Source organism: Vombatus ursinus, unplaced genomic scaffold (genome assembly GCF_900497805.2).
Source record: "Vombatus ursinus unplaced genomic scaffold, bare-nosed wombat genome assembly UNPS02014837.1, whole genome shotgun sequence".
Taxonomy (NCBI): Eukaryota; Metazoa; Chordata; class Mammalia; order Diprotodontia; family Vombatidae; genus Vombatus; species Vombatus ursinus.
In genome coordinates this window covers 734,018-751,398 of record NW_020954615.1, presented here as the reverse complement: position 1 = coordinate 751,398, position 17,381 = coordinate 734,018, and the positions used below count along the sequence as shown (strand labels likewise).

The 17,381-nt window shown below is 48.6% G+C and overlaps 1 protein-coding gene across 3 annotated transcripts in view; it reads right to left on the bottom strand.

Moving 5' to 3' along the window:
• DYSF (dysferlin) overlaps positions 1–17,381 on the bottom strand; it is a 231,419-nt gene that overhangs the window by 125,392 nt on the left and 88,646 nt on the right. For all 3 annotated transcript variants that reach the window (XM_027839970.1, XM_027839971.1, XM_027839972.1), the window contains 3 exons: positions 5,642–5,757; positions 3,824–3,937; positions 1,417–1,594 (listed from right to left, as the gene is read on the bottom strand). In XM_027839970.1, the coding sequence (XP_027695771.1) occupies positions 1,417–1,594; positions 3,824–3,937; positions 5,642–5,757 (408 nt within the window). The remainder of the gene's footprint in view (positions 1–1,416; positions 1,595–3,823; positions 3,938–5,641; positions 5,758–17,381) is intronic.

Below are 17,381 nucleotides of genomic sequence, written 5' to 3'. Positions count from 1 at the left end.
GGAACAACACAAGCATACCCCATCCCTTTGCCAGCCTTGACGGATGCCACAGATGTGGCCCAGGGCAACCTCCCTGGTGGTTTGGGCCCAGTGCCTGAGTCAACAATGGCCAGCTGGTGGAGAGTGCTCTGCGAAGGCCGGCCCAGCTGTGCCCTCATCCCCAGCTGCAGGCTCCTGCCCGCCCTGGTCAGGGAGCGGCAGGGAAGGGGAGAGGGCCAGGCCTCATCTGGGAAAGACGCCTGGCTGAAGACCGAGGCTTCGACTGGCGGGGACGCCCAGGCCCAGCACCAGGAGGGGCAAAGGACAGTGGGACCCATTAGAAATGGGGGAGGATGAGGATGGAGAGACAAAGAAAGACCAGATCAGCGGGCTGCAGTGAAGAAATGATGGGGCTCCCCATGACGACTGCAATAATAACAACCATCCATAGAGCACTTTGAAGGGGCAGGGGCAGGCAGGGGCATCCTGGGGCCTGCCAGCTCTTGTGGGCTCCTGAGAGCCGATGGTTAAATGTTCAGTGCGGGCATTTACACCCCCAATATTGACAAACGCTACCAATTAGGGCCTGATTTATTGCCTGGTTGATCGTCTAGACTTAAGAAAGCAATATAGAAAATGTTGATAATGCAGCTTAAATTTAAAAGTGTGCCCTGCATTTTCAGAGAACGGTTGTTAAACATTTACCAGCATGCACCGCAGGTCACAGGCCTTGGGTTCAGGTTCTGCCTCTGACATACACTGGCTGTGTGACCCTGGTCAGTCCCTGAACCCTTCAGTGTCCTGGGTAACTAAGACTACAAGAGGGAAAGGGGAAGGTGGGGAGTAAGAAGGAGAAAGAGAGCGAGAGTGGGGAGGGGAAGGAAGAAGGAGGGAGAGAGAGAGAAAGGAGGGAAAGAGAGAAGGAGAGAGAGGAGAGGGAAAGGCCAACATCCAAAAGGACTGAGTCCCTATTAGGTCTGGGTGCTCTGGGTTTCCCCCTGGCTCTCCTGTCCCTCCTGCTCCCATCACATCTTGCTCTGCAAAGCCATAACTAGGGCAGGTCAGCAGACCACAACTTCAAGGTGCCAGATTTAGACACTTGAAGTTCAGTTCAATTCAGTAAACATTTATTAAGTGTCAGGCACTGTGCTAAGCACTGGGGATACAAAAAAAGGCAAAAGATAGTCCTTGCCCCCAAGGAGCTTGCAGTCTAATGAAGCCTCCAGCAGAAGAGAGGACAGAGCTTAGCACCTGGTGAGCAAGAAGGATGAGCTAAAGGAAATACCAGACAGCCCCCTTCCTCCCACACACATCAAGCGGGCTCCCCCGTGTCCAGGCCCTGCTCTCCCCTCTTCCACCTCACGGGCCCGGTGCCCCAGTCTGGGGGTCTCTCCTTCTACGCTGCTACCCCAGGGAACTCTGGGCCCCAGGCCTTACCATCAAAGACAGCCCGGCTGTACTGGGTGGTGGAGGCCAGCGGGAGGCAGCTGGTGTCAAACTTGTTCCCATAATTACCAATGCTGACCTCAAACTGTATGGCGTCATCGACGTCCTGAAGCATGGTGGCCGAGTAGAAGGTGGCAAACAAGGAGTACTTCCGCCTCCTAAGATACTTCTGAGAGTGGGACGGAGAAAGGGGTCAGGATGAGGATGCTTGCTACCTGTGTGACCCCACGCCGATTACCTAGCATTCCGGGGCCTCAGTTTCCTCCTCTGTAAAGAGACGGGGTGGACTGGAGGAGCTCCAGGTTCTGAATAAAGCTGAAAGGGACCTGAGAGGCCATCCGGCCCACCTCCCGCATTTTACTTAGGGGGAAACCAAGGTCCTGAGAGTCAGTGACCGCCAAGGACGACTGCTGAGATTCAAATCCAGATTCTCTGACTCGGATTCTTCTACTCTCTCCCAGCACTGAAGGCAGAGCCTTCGACAGAGCTGGGAAGGGCCTTAGGGCCCATCAAGTACAGCATTTCAATGACTATGGAACAGTGGGGACAGGGCCTGTGATTCACGGGTCTGGAGAACATGCTTCTCCAATCTAGGCCATCCTCTTTTCTGACATTTGGGGTCTCGAGAGAGGTGCCTGGGGGCCCTGAGAGGCCAGGGGATGTGTCCAGAGTCAGACAGGTGTCAGGATTCGAACCCGGGTTTTCCTGACCGCATTGTACATCCTGCATTGGTTGCCTGAGGACTAGCTAAATTCTAAAGAAGGCATCACCAGCTGGTCACCAGGCTGATTCTTTTGGCCGCATCAGCTCCTGAGACCGTGATCCCGCTCATCTGCAGTGAACCAGAGGAGGGAGATCCCACTCATATAAAATCATCAATCCTCAAAGTATTGATGCATCGGTGGAGAACGGAAGCCCCTTGAAGGCAGGAGTGGCTTCTTCTTTGTCTTTGAATCCCCAGTGCCTAGCACAGCACCTAACATTTAGCAGGTACTCAATAAACGCTTGTTAAATTGAATTGACTCTCTCTAGCTAGACTGTAAGCCTCTTGAGGGCGGGGGATTTATTGGATTCACCTTTGTATCTCACCCATGCATCAATACTTCAAGGATTCAGTACCCCAGAAATGAAGATTGAAACCTCATTGTTAGATGCTGTCATGAGTTTTCATGGATGAAAAATAAATCCCCCGCAGCCAGCATGGCGATACAGGCTGGTCCTGGGTCATCAGACGTACAGTCCATTGTTGGGCCCATACTCAAAGCCTTTCCACCATGGTGAGACCTGTCAGAGTTTGTGTTCTTTGGGCATAAACCTTAAAGGACCCCATGGGCACTGCCACGCACAGTAGGACCATGGAAAAATCTGCCCATGCTCATATAAGTAGCATCAGTGGAGAGGTTGGAACACAGGGTCCTAGGCACACAGAAGCTGCTCAGCAAATACATATTGGCTATTATAATATTACAATAACTGCAGTGTGGTATACACTAGACTTGAAGCTAAGGGCTGGGTTCAAGCCCTGCCTCTGACACGTACTAGCTGTGAGATCCTGCATGAGATCCTTTGCTTCTCAGGGCTCCCCTGACAGCTCTCCATTGGGAGAGGGAATTCCCATATTGAGAGTTCCCTGTAGAAATTCAATCACAGGTCTAAGATGATGATGATGGAAGAAGGAAGAAGGAAGAAGGAAGAAGGAAGAAGAAGGAAGGAAGAAGGAGGAAGGAAGAAGGAGAAGGAGAAGAAGGAGAAGGAGAAGAAGAAGAAGAAGAAAGGCCTCAAAGCAAAGTGGATAGAAAGTTAGCATTAGAATCATGAAGACCTGGGTAAAAGACCCACGTCTGACACACACTGTGTGACCTTGGACCAGTCACTTAACTTCTGAGTGCCCAAAGCAACTATCTGAACTTAAATTCCAGGCAGGTGGTGACATATCAGTGGAAGAAATTTCCATATTGGGAGTTCCTATGCCAATGAAATAGGGAGTTCCCCCCCAAAATTATAATATCACTATTATGTAAATATAACAATCAAACCTCATTTTTTGTCACTTTCCATTTTTCAGGCTGCTTTAATTATCTTACTTGATCATCACAAACAGCCCCAAGAGGGTCAGGGAAGGTATTTTAAGCCCAATTGGGGATGATAGAATCAGAGCCCTAGAGCTGGAAGGGTCCCCCACCAGGTCACACCTCCTCGTCGGATGGATGAGGGCAACAGGCCTAGAAAGACGAAGACACTCGCCCAAAGTCACACAGGGAGTAAGTACCCAAGCCAGGACTTGAACCCAGCGCTTCAGACTCTGACGTTACCAGTGGCCCCGGCCAAGGCTCCTCCCGCCTCCCTCATCCAGGACGGAGCCTGCGTGGAATCCCTTTTCTAATCCCGTGACCGATACCTCCACCCGGAAGATGTCATCTGCATGAATGTCGTCCACCCGCTGTTCTGTGTGTTCCACCAGCTTTGTCTCCAGGGACACCAGCACCCGGCCACGATAGGCCACACCTTCCCCCTGAGGAGGAACAAACCAGGTAATTTGTTCGCACTATTTGGAAAGGGGAGAGAAGAGTCTGGCCGCAGGGGGTGGGGGAGGCGCTAAGCTTGGGGAGGGCTTTCACACTATGGATGTGAGGACATGCTCTTAATTGTTCAATAGAGCACATTTTATACGGAGAGGAATGAGGGCCATGAGGGCCACGAGAGCCCATTAGGTGTGGAGGAATAGGACACAGAGGGAGAGTGAAGTCCTAAGCCCAATTCCCACCCATAATCCTCTCCCCATGGTAGCTGTGTCTGTGTTCCAGCTAACAATCGAGTCTGGTTAATGTCCAGAGTGACCTAAGAAAAATTAGAAAATCCTTGCCTTCTGCACGTGAATAATCTTGCATAAGTTATGAAACCTCTCTAGGCCTGCCTCAGTTTCCTCCTCTGCAAAATGAGGGGGTCAGGCTCGATGGAGGTCTTGGAGGTCTTTCTCTATTTGTGACCCCATGATCTCCCTGTTTCTGAAGGTTACTCAAGGAAACAGGGGCTCCTACCTAGGTCCCAGCCATGAGCCAAAGATTTGAGAAATAGACTTGCATTTCCCAAGCCTTACATGTTACTCCTTTAAAGACTAGGAGACCCAGACCCATGACAGATATCCTCTCATATGTTCACCATTTTGATAAAGACAGAAGCCTTCAATTAAACACTCAGCCGAGTAATCCCGCTCATTGTTCTTAGTTTGATTTAGGCATTAGCTGAGTTCAGTCTTCAAGCACAGTTATTTGGGGGCAAAGAAGGAAACCACCTGCTATCTGTGTCCTTCTTGGCTGTTCTATAGATAATCCATCCATGTTTCTATATTTTGACAGGCATTATGTATTGATAGGGGTAGGCTGGAAGTTTTTAGGCTAAGGAGCTAAAATTCAGCTAACCCAAAGATAAAATGCAAGAAGCAATCAGGGCATCAAGGAAAGCAGCATGTGTGGGGAAATAAAAGGGGAGGGAAGAAAGGAACCAGCCAGTATAAACATGACGAGTTGGACACTCAGCTCAGACACTCCGAGGAACTGGGGTCTGGGCAGGAAACTGGACACTTAGACAGATGGGATCTGTGTCTTCAGGGCCTGGGGAGGAGAGGGAGGTGGGCAGGGACACCTACGGCTTAAGTCAGGAAGGTAAGTCAGATTCCTCAGGGAGTCCAGGAAAGCCAGACTTAGGTCAGAAAAGGACTGGATCCTGGAGTCAGACAGATTCAGCCTGGAGGGGTCAAGGAGTAAGTCTCTACATAGCCAATAGTAGGTGTTTATTGATTGATTCTTTGATTAAGCTTGTGTCTGGTCACTCCCTATTCCAGGAGGGAACAAGATGTGGGATATTTAAAATGGCCAACATGAGAGGACATTGCCGGTGATGGCTCAACTGGTGAGGCATGAAACAGGGAACGGCTGAGAGTAGGGGAATGGTAGCTGTCCCTGTGGCCATGGCCCCAGGAAGAAGTCATCTTTGGCCTCTTTCATATCTTCGGTGCTTGGCACAGTGCCTGGAACATAGTAGTTTTTTAATCAATATTTATTATTACAGAAATGCATCATAGCCAGGAGCCAGTGGATATATCCTAGTGAGTTAATTCACCGAATAACACTGTCAGGAGCCCCCAGACAGACCACCACTCCACCACTTCTCCATACTCGATCCCATACCTCCCGGCTGGCAGCAGCCTCAGCCTCACCTTGCCTAGGTTGAGTTCCTCATAGGGGTCAGGAAAGCCAGTGTATTCCCTGGGACTGCCGTAAAGGTTCACGTAGCAGGGTCCAAAAGTGGGAAGGAAACCCAGGCCATCGTCAACTAGGATGCCACAAAAGAGAATCAGTTCCAGGTGTAGCAGGGAGAGTGGCTCACAATCTGAATTTTGCCAGGCTCCCATCACTGTCCAGTTTTGGAACCTTGCAGCCAGTAACACTAATCTACAGGCACTCCCATCCCCAGCCCTTACTCCCCATCCCTGACTCTTAGTCAACCTCTGGTTCTCAAGTCCCCATCCTTGGCCTTGAGCCCCCATCTTTATCCTTGAGTTTCAATTACCAGCTTTTATTATTTTCTCCTATCCCCAGGCCCTATCCTCTTCCCAAGGCTAAATTTCAAATGGTGTTCATTGAACCCTACCTTTGTCATGGGACCAAGACCCCTCATGTTTCACTTCACCAAAGCTGTCCCTGCCACATACATCCCACGCAAACCTCTCCATCCTGGAGAGTAACCATGCAAGGCCTAGGTGCCGGCTGGAGCAACTGCCAAAGCTAATTGTGCTAATTTTAGATTTTAGGCCAGGCCCATCCCCAGGAGGCCAAGCTATGGGGCTAAATGAACAGGGGCCTAAGTAAAGACTGCTCCCTCTTCCTAGGGAAAAGGACCACAGGAGAAAGGAAGGCACTTCCTAACCCTCAGAGTCATGGCCTCTTGCCCTTTGAGAGAAAGGCGAGGAACAAAAACGAAGCTGCCTAATCTCAACATCATCTATGTTCACTGGATACTGTCCAGTAGGTGTTCCGTTTAGGAGTAAAGTTGGAGCAAGGTTTAAAGATAAAGTAAAGGTTAGGAAAAGATATTCTTCCATACTATCTCATTGGCACTAATGTCAATATTTTCCAACCAACATTCATGTTATTTTTTAATTCATTCATTCATTTCCCAGTCTGGGGCTTCAGCTGCAACATTCTAGAAGCTCAGATAGACTGGCCTGTCCCTTTGTTGAGAGTGCAGTCATCAGGGACAACACTATTCATATCCCATAATCCATATCATCTATCCCCAAGGTAAAAAAGGGTAGTAATTAGGACATCCTAGTGTAGATAAGATTAAACCGATGACTTCTCAAGTAAGGTCTAAAGGAAACCTAACCATAGGCCAGAAAGATTTCTGGTAAAAGTTAAAAGTGGGACCTTAGGTGGTAAACAACAACTGTTTTTATTGCTATTATTACTATTAGTTGTTGTTGTTGAGGAGGAGGAGGAAGATGGTAGCAGAAGCTAGAGTGATGGAAATCCCAACTCCAGCCACCAAGATCCATGATATTCTTTCAATAGGAAGAATAGGAAGGCAAAGGTCACCTTGCCTAGGTTGACATGGACATGGCTAAGGACATATTGCTGAGTGGAGATTAATTTCACCCTAAGGGCAGGAACCACAGCTGCCGCTAACAAATCAAGAGCTCCCTAAATACAGAGACAATCGTCTACTCTCTCAGACCAAGGCTCTATTTAAGGGTGAGTACTTTGCCCTCCATCTAAAGGGAGAGGACCTGAAACAAGATGGTACCCTATGTCTGAGTGAGACTTTTTCTCTGACCAAGAAACATTGGATTCTGTTGGCTTCCTATGGCACAACCTGAGATAGGGCCTGGGATAGGTCACTCCTGGTCTTCCAGAAGGGAATGATGATTGGGGCCCTGGAAATGGCCATCCCAAGAAGATAATTCAGCACTGTTGGTCACAGCTAACTGCTAAGTGAAAGATGGAGCTAACAGGAGAGGTGGAGCATTAGGAGAGGGAGGCCCATGGCCTCAGGAAGGAACTCGGTACATGATGACTGGTCAGAACATTGTGGAGGCAGCCAGAGAGGGCCTGACTTACGGGAGTTAATGTAAACCTGTATAAATATGGCCAGATCTCCATTCCCATGTGTATCAGCCACCCCCATCTTCTCCTGCCTTCTCCTTGCCCATCGGCTGCCCCATTTCTGTCAGCGACCCATGACAATTGGTGAGTGTAGGGTCAGGGATGGGAAACTCATTTAATATTCATCTGGACAAAACCTCAGGAAACCAAATTCACCAAGGGAGAGGGAGAATGGAATCACTATAACAGATTGCAAATGATTTGGGGATTTTCCACTGGGCTCCAGAGAAACAATTCTCTCTTCCTTTCCTACTCTGGCCCAAGAAGATAAACTGTAAACTCCTTGAGGACCAGAATGGGTTGGTCTTGCTTCTTTATTGCTTTTGTCTGTCTCCACTGTGTTGCACGGTGCACAGGCTGAACCAGTGAACTGTTCTGCCACAGCCCCCTAACTAGAAAAAAAAGGAAGCTCAGTGAAAATGGGAGGGGAGAGGGAGAGAAGTGTTCAGTACTTACGAATGGACTTCTCTCCCCATTAGAATGTAAGGTCCCTAGGAGGAGGGATTTCTATCTAGTGTACTTGTATCCTTGGTTAGACCCCCAAGAGTCAGAGTCAGCACTTAATGAATGTCTGTGGTCCCTCTCTCCCACCCAGCCCACCCCAGACTGAAAAGAATGCTACCCAGTATGCCACCTGCCCCTGAATCCCCAAGGAACCCCAGCCCAAGAATCCCTCCTTCTCCCCATCAGGAGGCAAGCAACGTACGGTCAGAGGCACGGTAAGGGTTGGCCACACCGGGCGGCTCCTCTGAAGGGTAAAGAAATGGAGAAGAGGGTTAGCACGGTCACAGATGAGGTCGTCATCCGTGGGTGGGTTACATGAATGCATGCTTAGACAGACAGACAAATGGATGGACAGACAGAAAGACGGAGAAGCAGGCAAGTTAATCTATGGCTCATTCAGCATATCTAAGACAGACCCCTATTCCATTCCAGGCCCCACCCTTTGGCTCCAGCACCTGTTCATTCTGCTGAGACCAGATTCTCACACACCAGCAGCGTCTGGCACACAGTAAGCGCTTAATAATGCTTTATCTATCTATGTGGTAGACCTTCTCACAGCCCAGTAGTGCTACTATCTGCCCCTACTGCCTGCTGACCTTACCAACAGAGACAGTAATGATCGGGGGTGGGGGGGTCCTTTCTAAGGAGGGAAATGCATTTGCCTTCCCTAAGCCTTGGGGGTCTAACCAGGCCGTGTCTCTGCCCAAATGTCCCTGCTTGGGTCTGAGGCTGCGAAACGAGCCTTCCAGCTGTAATACAAGCTGAGTCTATGAGCCCATGAGCTTCAGAGATTTGTTTCCCCATTGGGAGTTCCAGGGAACAGAGAAAGAGCTCATGGTCCAAGTGTAGATGACAGGTGTGGACAGTGACTACACATATGTGCAATCTACGCATGTATTTTGTATGTGTGGGTCTGTGGGTACCCATGTTCATGTGTCTGCTCATGTGTGTAACTGGGTATATTTGTGTAGGTCAATATGTATATATCTTAGAGATGGGGTACACCTATGTGGTATGTTCTGTGTGTCTGAGTATGGTTCAGTCTGGCTGCTTCTGACTGTGGTGCGAGCTCCAGTGAGGAGTGCCTCTGTGACTATCTGTACGCACGTGTATGCGTGGTATGTAACTGAGTGAATGCATGTGTGTTTGCGCATGAGTACCCACATTCACCCCAAAGCCCCAGTAATAAAGTCAGGGTGCCCAATGCCCCTTGGCCTCATCAGCCAAGTGTGACAATAATAATAATAATAGCAGCAGCAAGTAGCATTTCTATAGCACTCTAAGGTCTGCAAAGCGCTTTATAAATATCATCCCATTTCAGCCTCACAACACCCCTAGGAGGAAGGTGCTATTATTATCATCCCCATCTTACAATTGAGCAAACAGAAGTAAAGTGACTTGTCCAGGGTCACACAGCCAGTCAGTGTCTAGGGCTGGATTTGAACTTGGTCTTCCTGACTCCAGGCCTGCCACTCTCCCCACTGGACTGGTTAGCATTTTGGGCACACTACCTTTGAACCATGGACCTCAACACCCTTAAGCCACCATTTCAGTTCTACAGATGGGAAAGAAATAATACCCCACCGAGACCCTAGCATCCAATAGAGGAGCTGCTGCCGTCACCTGGAAATGCCTGGGCAGCATTGTTAGGAAGGATCCTAATTATTATCATAAATAATCAAATTACAATCATACATCATCACCTTCCTTAGGATGACCCAGTAGAATGGAAGCTCCCTGAGGGCAGGGTCTGTTTCAGTGTTGTTTTTGTATCCTCAGCCCTAGAATGGTGCCCAGCACTTCATTTATTCATTCATTCATTTATTTATTCGTTTGTTTTTAGCCAGGCCTGTGCTTTTATTTGGATAGGGAACTCCCAGTAAGGAAAATCCCTCCATCAACAGCCATCAATTTCTACTTACATAGTCTGAGAGATTTACCTAGAGCAATGAGAAATCAAGTGACTTGACCAAGGTCATAAAGTCAGTATATTAGGACTTGACAACTAAGCAGAGCAGTAGCTGGAACGCTGGAGTGGGAATCAGGAAAACCTGAGTTCAAATCCAGCCTTACACAAGAAGGCCCTGGCCAAGTCACTTAACCCTGTTTGCCTCAGTTTCCTCATCAATAAAATGTACACAATAATGGCATCTACCTCCCAAGGATGTTATGAGGATCAATGATAGTATTTGTAAAGCGTTTAGCACGGTGTCTGGCTCTATAAATGTTAGGTATTATTATTGTTATTATTAATAGTACCTCTCTGCCAGTGTTGTTATGGGGTTCAAATAAAATAAGATTTGTAAAGTGCTTGGCACAGCACCTGCCACACAGTAGGTGCTCTATAAATGTTGGTCATTATTATTATAATTCTTAACAGTTCCTCCTTTCCAGGGTTGTTGTGAGGTTCAAATGAGATGATATTTATAAAGGGTTTTGTAAATTTTAAAGCACTCTGTAAATGCTAGCTGCTATAACTATTAACTCGGCTTCTTGACTTGCACACAGTAGGTGTTTCATAAATGTTTGTTGAATTGAACCTATGAGACAGGGCAAGTTGTATTATCCCCATTTAAGAGAAGAACAAAGTGAGACTCATATGGATGAAGGGGTCTTCTGCCTCTCAGACCACAGCACTTTCCAGCAGACACTGCTCTCCCCGATGGGGGGGAGGCTGACAGCAGCTCTGACCTCCCAGGGAGAAGAGAGAAGGGAGCTAGGAAAGACCTCCCGGACTGGTCACCCACAGCCATCCGTGCAGCCTTGATGGGGGAGAGCGGCGGCTTCACTAAAGAGGCAAAAACACTCAAAATTCCAAACACTGCCCCGATGTGGAGAGAGCAGAGGATTCAGAGCCCCTTCCTACCAGTGTGACCTTGGGTAAGTCACTTGCCTTCTGTGCGCCTGGGCTTCTCCTCTATAAAATGAGACAGGATGATCTCGGAGGTCCCCTTTGGCTAAGCCATTCCCCTTCTCCAGGCCTCAGTTTCTTCCCTGTGCCAGAGGAGGGAGCTGAGTCCAATGACTTCTAAGAAGCGTTCATTCCCATCTCTGACCCTCTGAACGCGCAGTGAACCCCTGCCGGACTAGAAGCATCTGGGTTGTTCCAGCTGCCCCTCGGCCAGAACGGCCCCAGCTGCATGACCTTGGCAGTGGAACACCTGGAAACCGAGCGAAGCCCCGGCTTTACCCGGGACAGAGGCCTTGACCTGCCTTAGGGACGGCAGGAGGGGCGTGCAGAAGGCGTTTTCCGTGCAATTTGCCTGGACCACTCTCTCTCCTCCTCCCGGCTGCGGACCTGCTGGCTTCCTCTAAATCCCACCATCCCCAGGAGCCTTCCCTGCCACTCTTACTTCCAGGGCCCTCCCTCTGTTAATCATTTCCTATTGATCCCATCTGTGTCTTGGGTGGACGGAGCTGTTTGTATGCTGGCTCCCCCATTCGACTGTAAGGTCCTTGAGGGCAGGGACTGTCTTTTACTTCTTTTTGTGTCCCTGGCACTTAGCACATTGCCTAGCACACAGTAGGTGCTTAGTAAACATTTATTAAATGAATGAAGATAGGAGGCATTCTCTGGACCAGGACTCGTTTTCCTGACCTCCACCCCACCCCCACCTCTCAATATGGCAATGTTTGGAAGTCAAGAGACCTGGGTTCCAGTCCCACATCTGACACTCACTAGCCCCTATTAGTCTAGATAAGTCACTTCAAGTCTTTGGGCCTCAGTTTCTTCAACTGTAAAAGGGGGATAATCCCACATGTACCTCACATAGCTATTATGGAGCACATGTTTTACAAATCTTACAAAAGGGAGACATTATTTCCACCACTAGAAGCCAAGAAGGAAAAAGCCAACACCGCCATGATGAGGGGTGTCACCCTGGAACATGTTCTTCTCAGTCTCAACAGGGCCAGGTCCATGCCTATATCCCCAGTGACACTTCCATTCTGGGGACAGAACTGGCAAGGGTGGGGGGGTCTTGGAGGTCGCCTAATCCATCCTCCTTATTTTATAGGTTAGCAAACAGAAAATGCCTAAAAAGGGAAACTGACACACCGAAGGTAGAAAGTGGCAGAGGAAGGATTTGAACCCAGATCCTCTTCTCCCAGAGCCCCTGCTCTCTCCTCTATAAGATTCAGGTCATCTAGTCCTGCCCCTTCCCCTTCTTTTATAGCAGAACCACAAGAGCTAGAGAGATTAGGTAGCTTGCCCAAGGCCACAAGAAAGCTAGGATTTGAACCCAGCTTCTTGGACTACCTTTCCACGCCTCTAAGGCAGGGAGAGTTGGAAATAAGCAGAGATCATCCAGTCCAGGGGTTATAACCTCTTTTATGTCCTGAACCCCTCTGGCAGTAAGTCCAGTAAAGACCTGTGGACCCCTCCTCAGAAGGATGCTTTTAAATGCATAAAATAAAATTCCCAGGATTACCAAGGAAACCCATTGTATGGAAATACAGTTGCCAAAATATTGAAAAACAAGTCCAGGGTACCCTGGTCTCGTCCAAGCATCTCATCTCACAGAAGAGGAAAATGAGATTTGTAAAGGTTAACAGGCTTCCCTGAGGTCCTCGGGCTGGAATTCAGGCCTCGCTTTCCAGCCAGTGGCTCTCCCAAGTGACTTATCCCATGCAGAAGACCGTTCTTTATTTTAGAAAAGGGTCGGTTCCAGAGCAACTCTCCCCAGTGCATTTACGCACGTTTAGCGCTCATTAACGGGGAGGGATGCTGCCCACGGAAGGCAGAGATGGCTTCAGCATTCGGAACCACTGTTCACGTCAAGAAACCATGATGAAGCAACTTGGAAATGAGGGTCATGAGTCACTCGGAAAATAGAATTCACTTTACCCAACGTTGCGTTCCTTCTCTCCAAGCCGGCTCACCCAGGACTGGCCAGGGAGGCCAATAGCTTGGAGAGAAACAGGTGCTGGACGGCCAAGAAGTCGGGAGGCCTGGGGTTGGCCCACTCACCCTCAACCCGGGCCTCAGTCCCCTCCCTTGTTACCAAATGACACCCAGTTCAGGGGTCCTTAGCTTGAGGGCCCAGAATTGGCTTTTTTTTTTAAAGTTTGATGCCTGAATTTCTATATAATTGGCTTCCTTTGTAATCCTATTGATTTTATGCATTTGAAAACATGATTCTGAGGAATCCCCCAAGGGGTCCACAGCCTCAAAAAGAAAAAGAAAAAACATTAAGAACACCGACCCTGGTTGTTAGTACTTCACAACTCAGTGACCTGAAATAATTCTTTTGTTCTTATGGCACATAGTTTATCGGATTTATTTTATATTTATCATTGCTAGGTGGTGTTGCTCCCACCACCAGCAGAATATAAGTTTCCTGAGGGCAGGGACCGCTTCCTCCTTGCATTTCCACCACATGGATGGGGGGGGAGAGGGCACTCCCAATGACAAGCTCCTTCCCCCATGGCAGATCAGTAACTGTCCCCCAAATTCTAGTCTGGGTTGGGGTCCAATGACTGGCCAGAGTCCCAGAGCCGGTGGGCATCCGAGGTGGAGACTGAAGCCAGGGCTGAGTCCAAGGCTGGATGTCTGCCCCTGGCACAGAAGGGCCTGGAACTTGGATTCCATTGGTCTAAGGACGTCTTGGGTGAGGAATGAGCCCCTGCCAATGCAAACGATTACCTGCTCTGCAACTCTACCCTCAGAGGGTAATCTGGCAGGCTCCAGAAGGTGCCCGCCACAGGCAGGGCACCAGCTCTTCCTGGCTCTGAGGCCAGCGCTCTGCCCCCTACACCACACGGTCTCTCTAGCACACAGTAGGAGCCTTACTACATTGATATTTTCATGCCAGATGCTGAATTGAAACGGACTGAACTGAGCCAAACCAACCTGAATTGAATCGACTTTGTCCAACCTACCTCCCAAGGCCGCTGGAAGGATGCAGTGAGATAACAAATGGGAAGGGCTTTGAAAAGGATGTTGTTAGAGATGGGGAGGGGACCAGGCCAGGACCCTCCCTCACACGCAAGCTGCTCTGGGTTAGTCGGGCAGGAGGCAGCAGGCAGAGCAGCTCATGCACGGGTGGTCACGAGTTTACTTAAAGGAATTAGTTGGTAAAGAGAAGTCCCAGAACATGTTGGTTAAGAAGGGAGCCAGCCCAGGTCTCCATCAGAGATACCGTACCTGATAAGGTTAAAAAAGAAAAAGAAAAAAGAAAAGAACATCCTTTTAGAGATGGTGTTGGCAAACCCTGAGAACCTTCCTCCTCCTCCTCCTCCTCCTCCTCCAGGAAGCCGACCCAGATTGATCCTGACAACAAGGCCAGGTTCCCTTTCTCCATCACATCCCATCTCAGGCAATCGCGGGATTCCTCCAACTCCCTCCCCATCCCTCTCCTCGAGTTGCATGTAATACAATCACTAAATCATAGGATCCTAGACCCAGAGTTGGAAGGGACCTCGGAAACCCCTGAATCTTCATTTTACGAAGAGGAAACTGAGGCCTAGGGGGTTTACATGACTTACCCAAGGTGACACAGCCAGGACCATAGATCTGGAACCAGAGGAGACCTCAAGTCCCACCCTCTCATTTTACCGAAGAGGAAACAGACCTAATGAGACTGGCTGCTCAGGATGGCACGGGGAGTGAGCATCCCAGGGGGATCTCTGACTTCACAACCCGTGCTCAGTCCACGGTACCTTGTGCCTCCCAAACTCTCCTCTGCTCTCGTGTGTCTGGTTAGCAACATCCATCCGTCTGTCCGTCTGACTTCTCAGTGTCTGCTCATGTCGTGGGATGGGGTGAGGAAAGGGTGCCCTGCCCCCACACATCCTATACCTTCTCTCTGCCTGTTTCTTTACCTAGAAGACCTCCAGACCCAACTCTAGTCCCACCCACATCTTTCTTGAAGCCTCCTCTGGCCACTCCAGCCCCTCAGAGAGCTCCCCCTACTCTGGCTCTGAGAGACCACGCTATCTATTTGGCCCTTATCTGTCGTCCTATCGTACGTTAGTTCTTATATTGTGCATGAGTCTTAGCTCCCTCTCTTCCTCCTCCCCACTCCTAGGACCACCCCCTGCCTCCTAGACTGTAAGCTTCTGGAGGGCAAGGCCCATTCCTCATTTCTCCTCACTTCAGCAGTGAGTATGACACATAGTAGGCTCTCAGAAAATGTATGGTGATGACCATGACAATGGTCATCGAAGCGGATTTCCTCAGGAGCAGGGTCTAGGGGTGCAGCTGTGTGTCCATGCAGGCTCACGCCTAGGTCCAGGCATCTTTCCAGACCACAGTGGACAACCTCTAAATCTGACACCCACACTTCTACTGATGGAGATACGTACACAATCCTGGTAGGATAGTGAAGCCATGGGCAAGAAACCGCAGACTTCAGGGGCACAGGTGGTATTTCAATTATGGCTGCCGATTGAAGGGAGGGGGTTTGGAAGAGAAAAGACAACTTTGGGATGGGAGTAGCTGGTTAAGAAGGTGGTATCTGGAATGGAATTTGGATTTATGGACCACAACTTAAAATAAAGGACCACTGGATGTGGCACCAGGGATGGGATATACCTAAAGAGTCCTGGTAAAAATATATGCTCTCTTGGAGACCTATAAATCTGATCAATAAGGCTTTAAACCAAAAAGGGGGGAAGAAGGAGAAAACTGCCTTCATATATCTACCGAGCTTGCCAGCGCACAGCACAGAAGCTACAACACAGGCAGAAAAACAGCACGAGAGATGCCCAGTAACTCAAAGGGGACAGACAGCCAAGGAAGGAAGAGGCAGCAATAAAATCCACAGGCCTGATATCAGCGCACCAACGAGATGTTCTAACAGAAGAAGGCAAAGTCAACCTCATAAATATCGTGGAGACTTGGTGGGCTGGGACTCAAGGATGAAATGCAGCTGTGGGAGACAATGCCGTATTTAACATGAAGAAGAAGAGATCAAGGCATGGTGGTGCCCACCTGGGATGCCAGCTACCGGGGGAGCTGAGGCTGGTGGAAAACTTGAGCTCGGGATTTTGGAGCTGGGGTGGGCTAAGCCAATCAGGTGACCACACTAAGTCTGGCACCAAGACAACGAGTAGGGGGCAACCGGGCTGCCTAAGGAGAGGCAAACCAGCCCAGGCCAAAAACGGAGCAGGTCAGAGGTCCCGTGCCAATCATCAGTGGGATCGGGCCTATCAGTGCCCCCTACATTTCCAACTTGGTCAAAATAGGAAAGACAAACAGAAAGAAAGACAGAAAGAAAGAAAGAGAGAGAAAAGAAAAAAGAAAAATAAGATAGATGAAATAAACTGAAGTAAGATTTTATGTATAAAGAAAACACACTAAAGCAAAAAAAATGGGTCATTGAAAAGTTGTTGTTTGGATTTTTTAATGAAAAGAAGAGAACATAAGAAAGCGCATAAGGAAGCACAGATAAGCAAGATAGCTTTGAAAGTAACATGTTGAATTTGTGACGTGCCTTTTTAAGAAGCAAGCTGTATATGATTCACAGGTTGACATATAAATCTCTTTTTCTGTTCTCTTTTTTATATAGATATATTCTCTGCTTTCTGGTGTTCATTAAATTCATAATATTTTTTTAAAGAAGAAGATGTATTCATGTGAGGAAATCCAAGAACCTGAATGGGGAATGACGGTGGAGAACTTTTGGGTAAATATCAGTAAATGGGAAAAAAAGAAGTGATACTATTCAGAGAGTACACCACAGAAAATGGAGTAAATAGGTAAAAAGGAGAAAATAAATAAGTTCAGGAAACAAAATCCAAGCCTAGACCAACAGGTCTAGGTGGGTGAAGGAAACATACTTTGGAGTCTGTCTGTCTGTCTGTCTCTCTGTTCTCTCTCTCTCTGTCTCTGTCTGTCTCTCTGTCTGTCTGTCTGTTTCTCTCTCTCTCTCTGTCTCTGTCTCTCTCTTTCTTTCTCTGTCTCTGTCTCTCCCTCTTTCTGTCTCTCTCTCTGTCTGTCTCTCTCTCTCTCTCCATCTCTTTTTCTCTGTCTCTGTCTTGGAGCAGAGTTTATCTAGATCCCAACAAAACTTAACAGTCTCTCAGGCCATTTTCACAGAAGAGGTAACAACGTGCTTTGGATGACAATTTGGATGGACTCGCAAGTGGCTGAATAGCCAAATGCAAAGTATCTGTGCTTCAGGGTCAGCTTGCAGGAAGGCTGTGTCAAGAGTTTCCCAGGGACCTGTCCCAAGCCCTGTGCTGTCTAACATTTTTTATCCATTGCTCGTCCCAAGGTATCAAAAGCATGGACATCAGACTTGCAAGTGACCCAAAGATGGGAACTCTATTTAATAACTTAGATGAGAG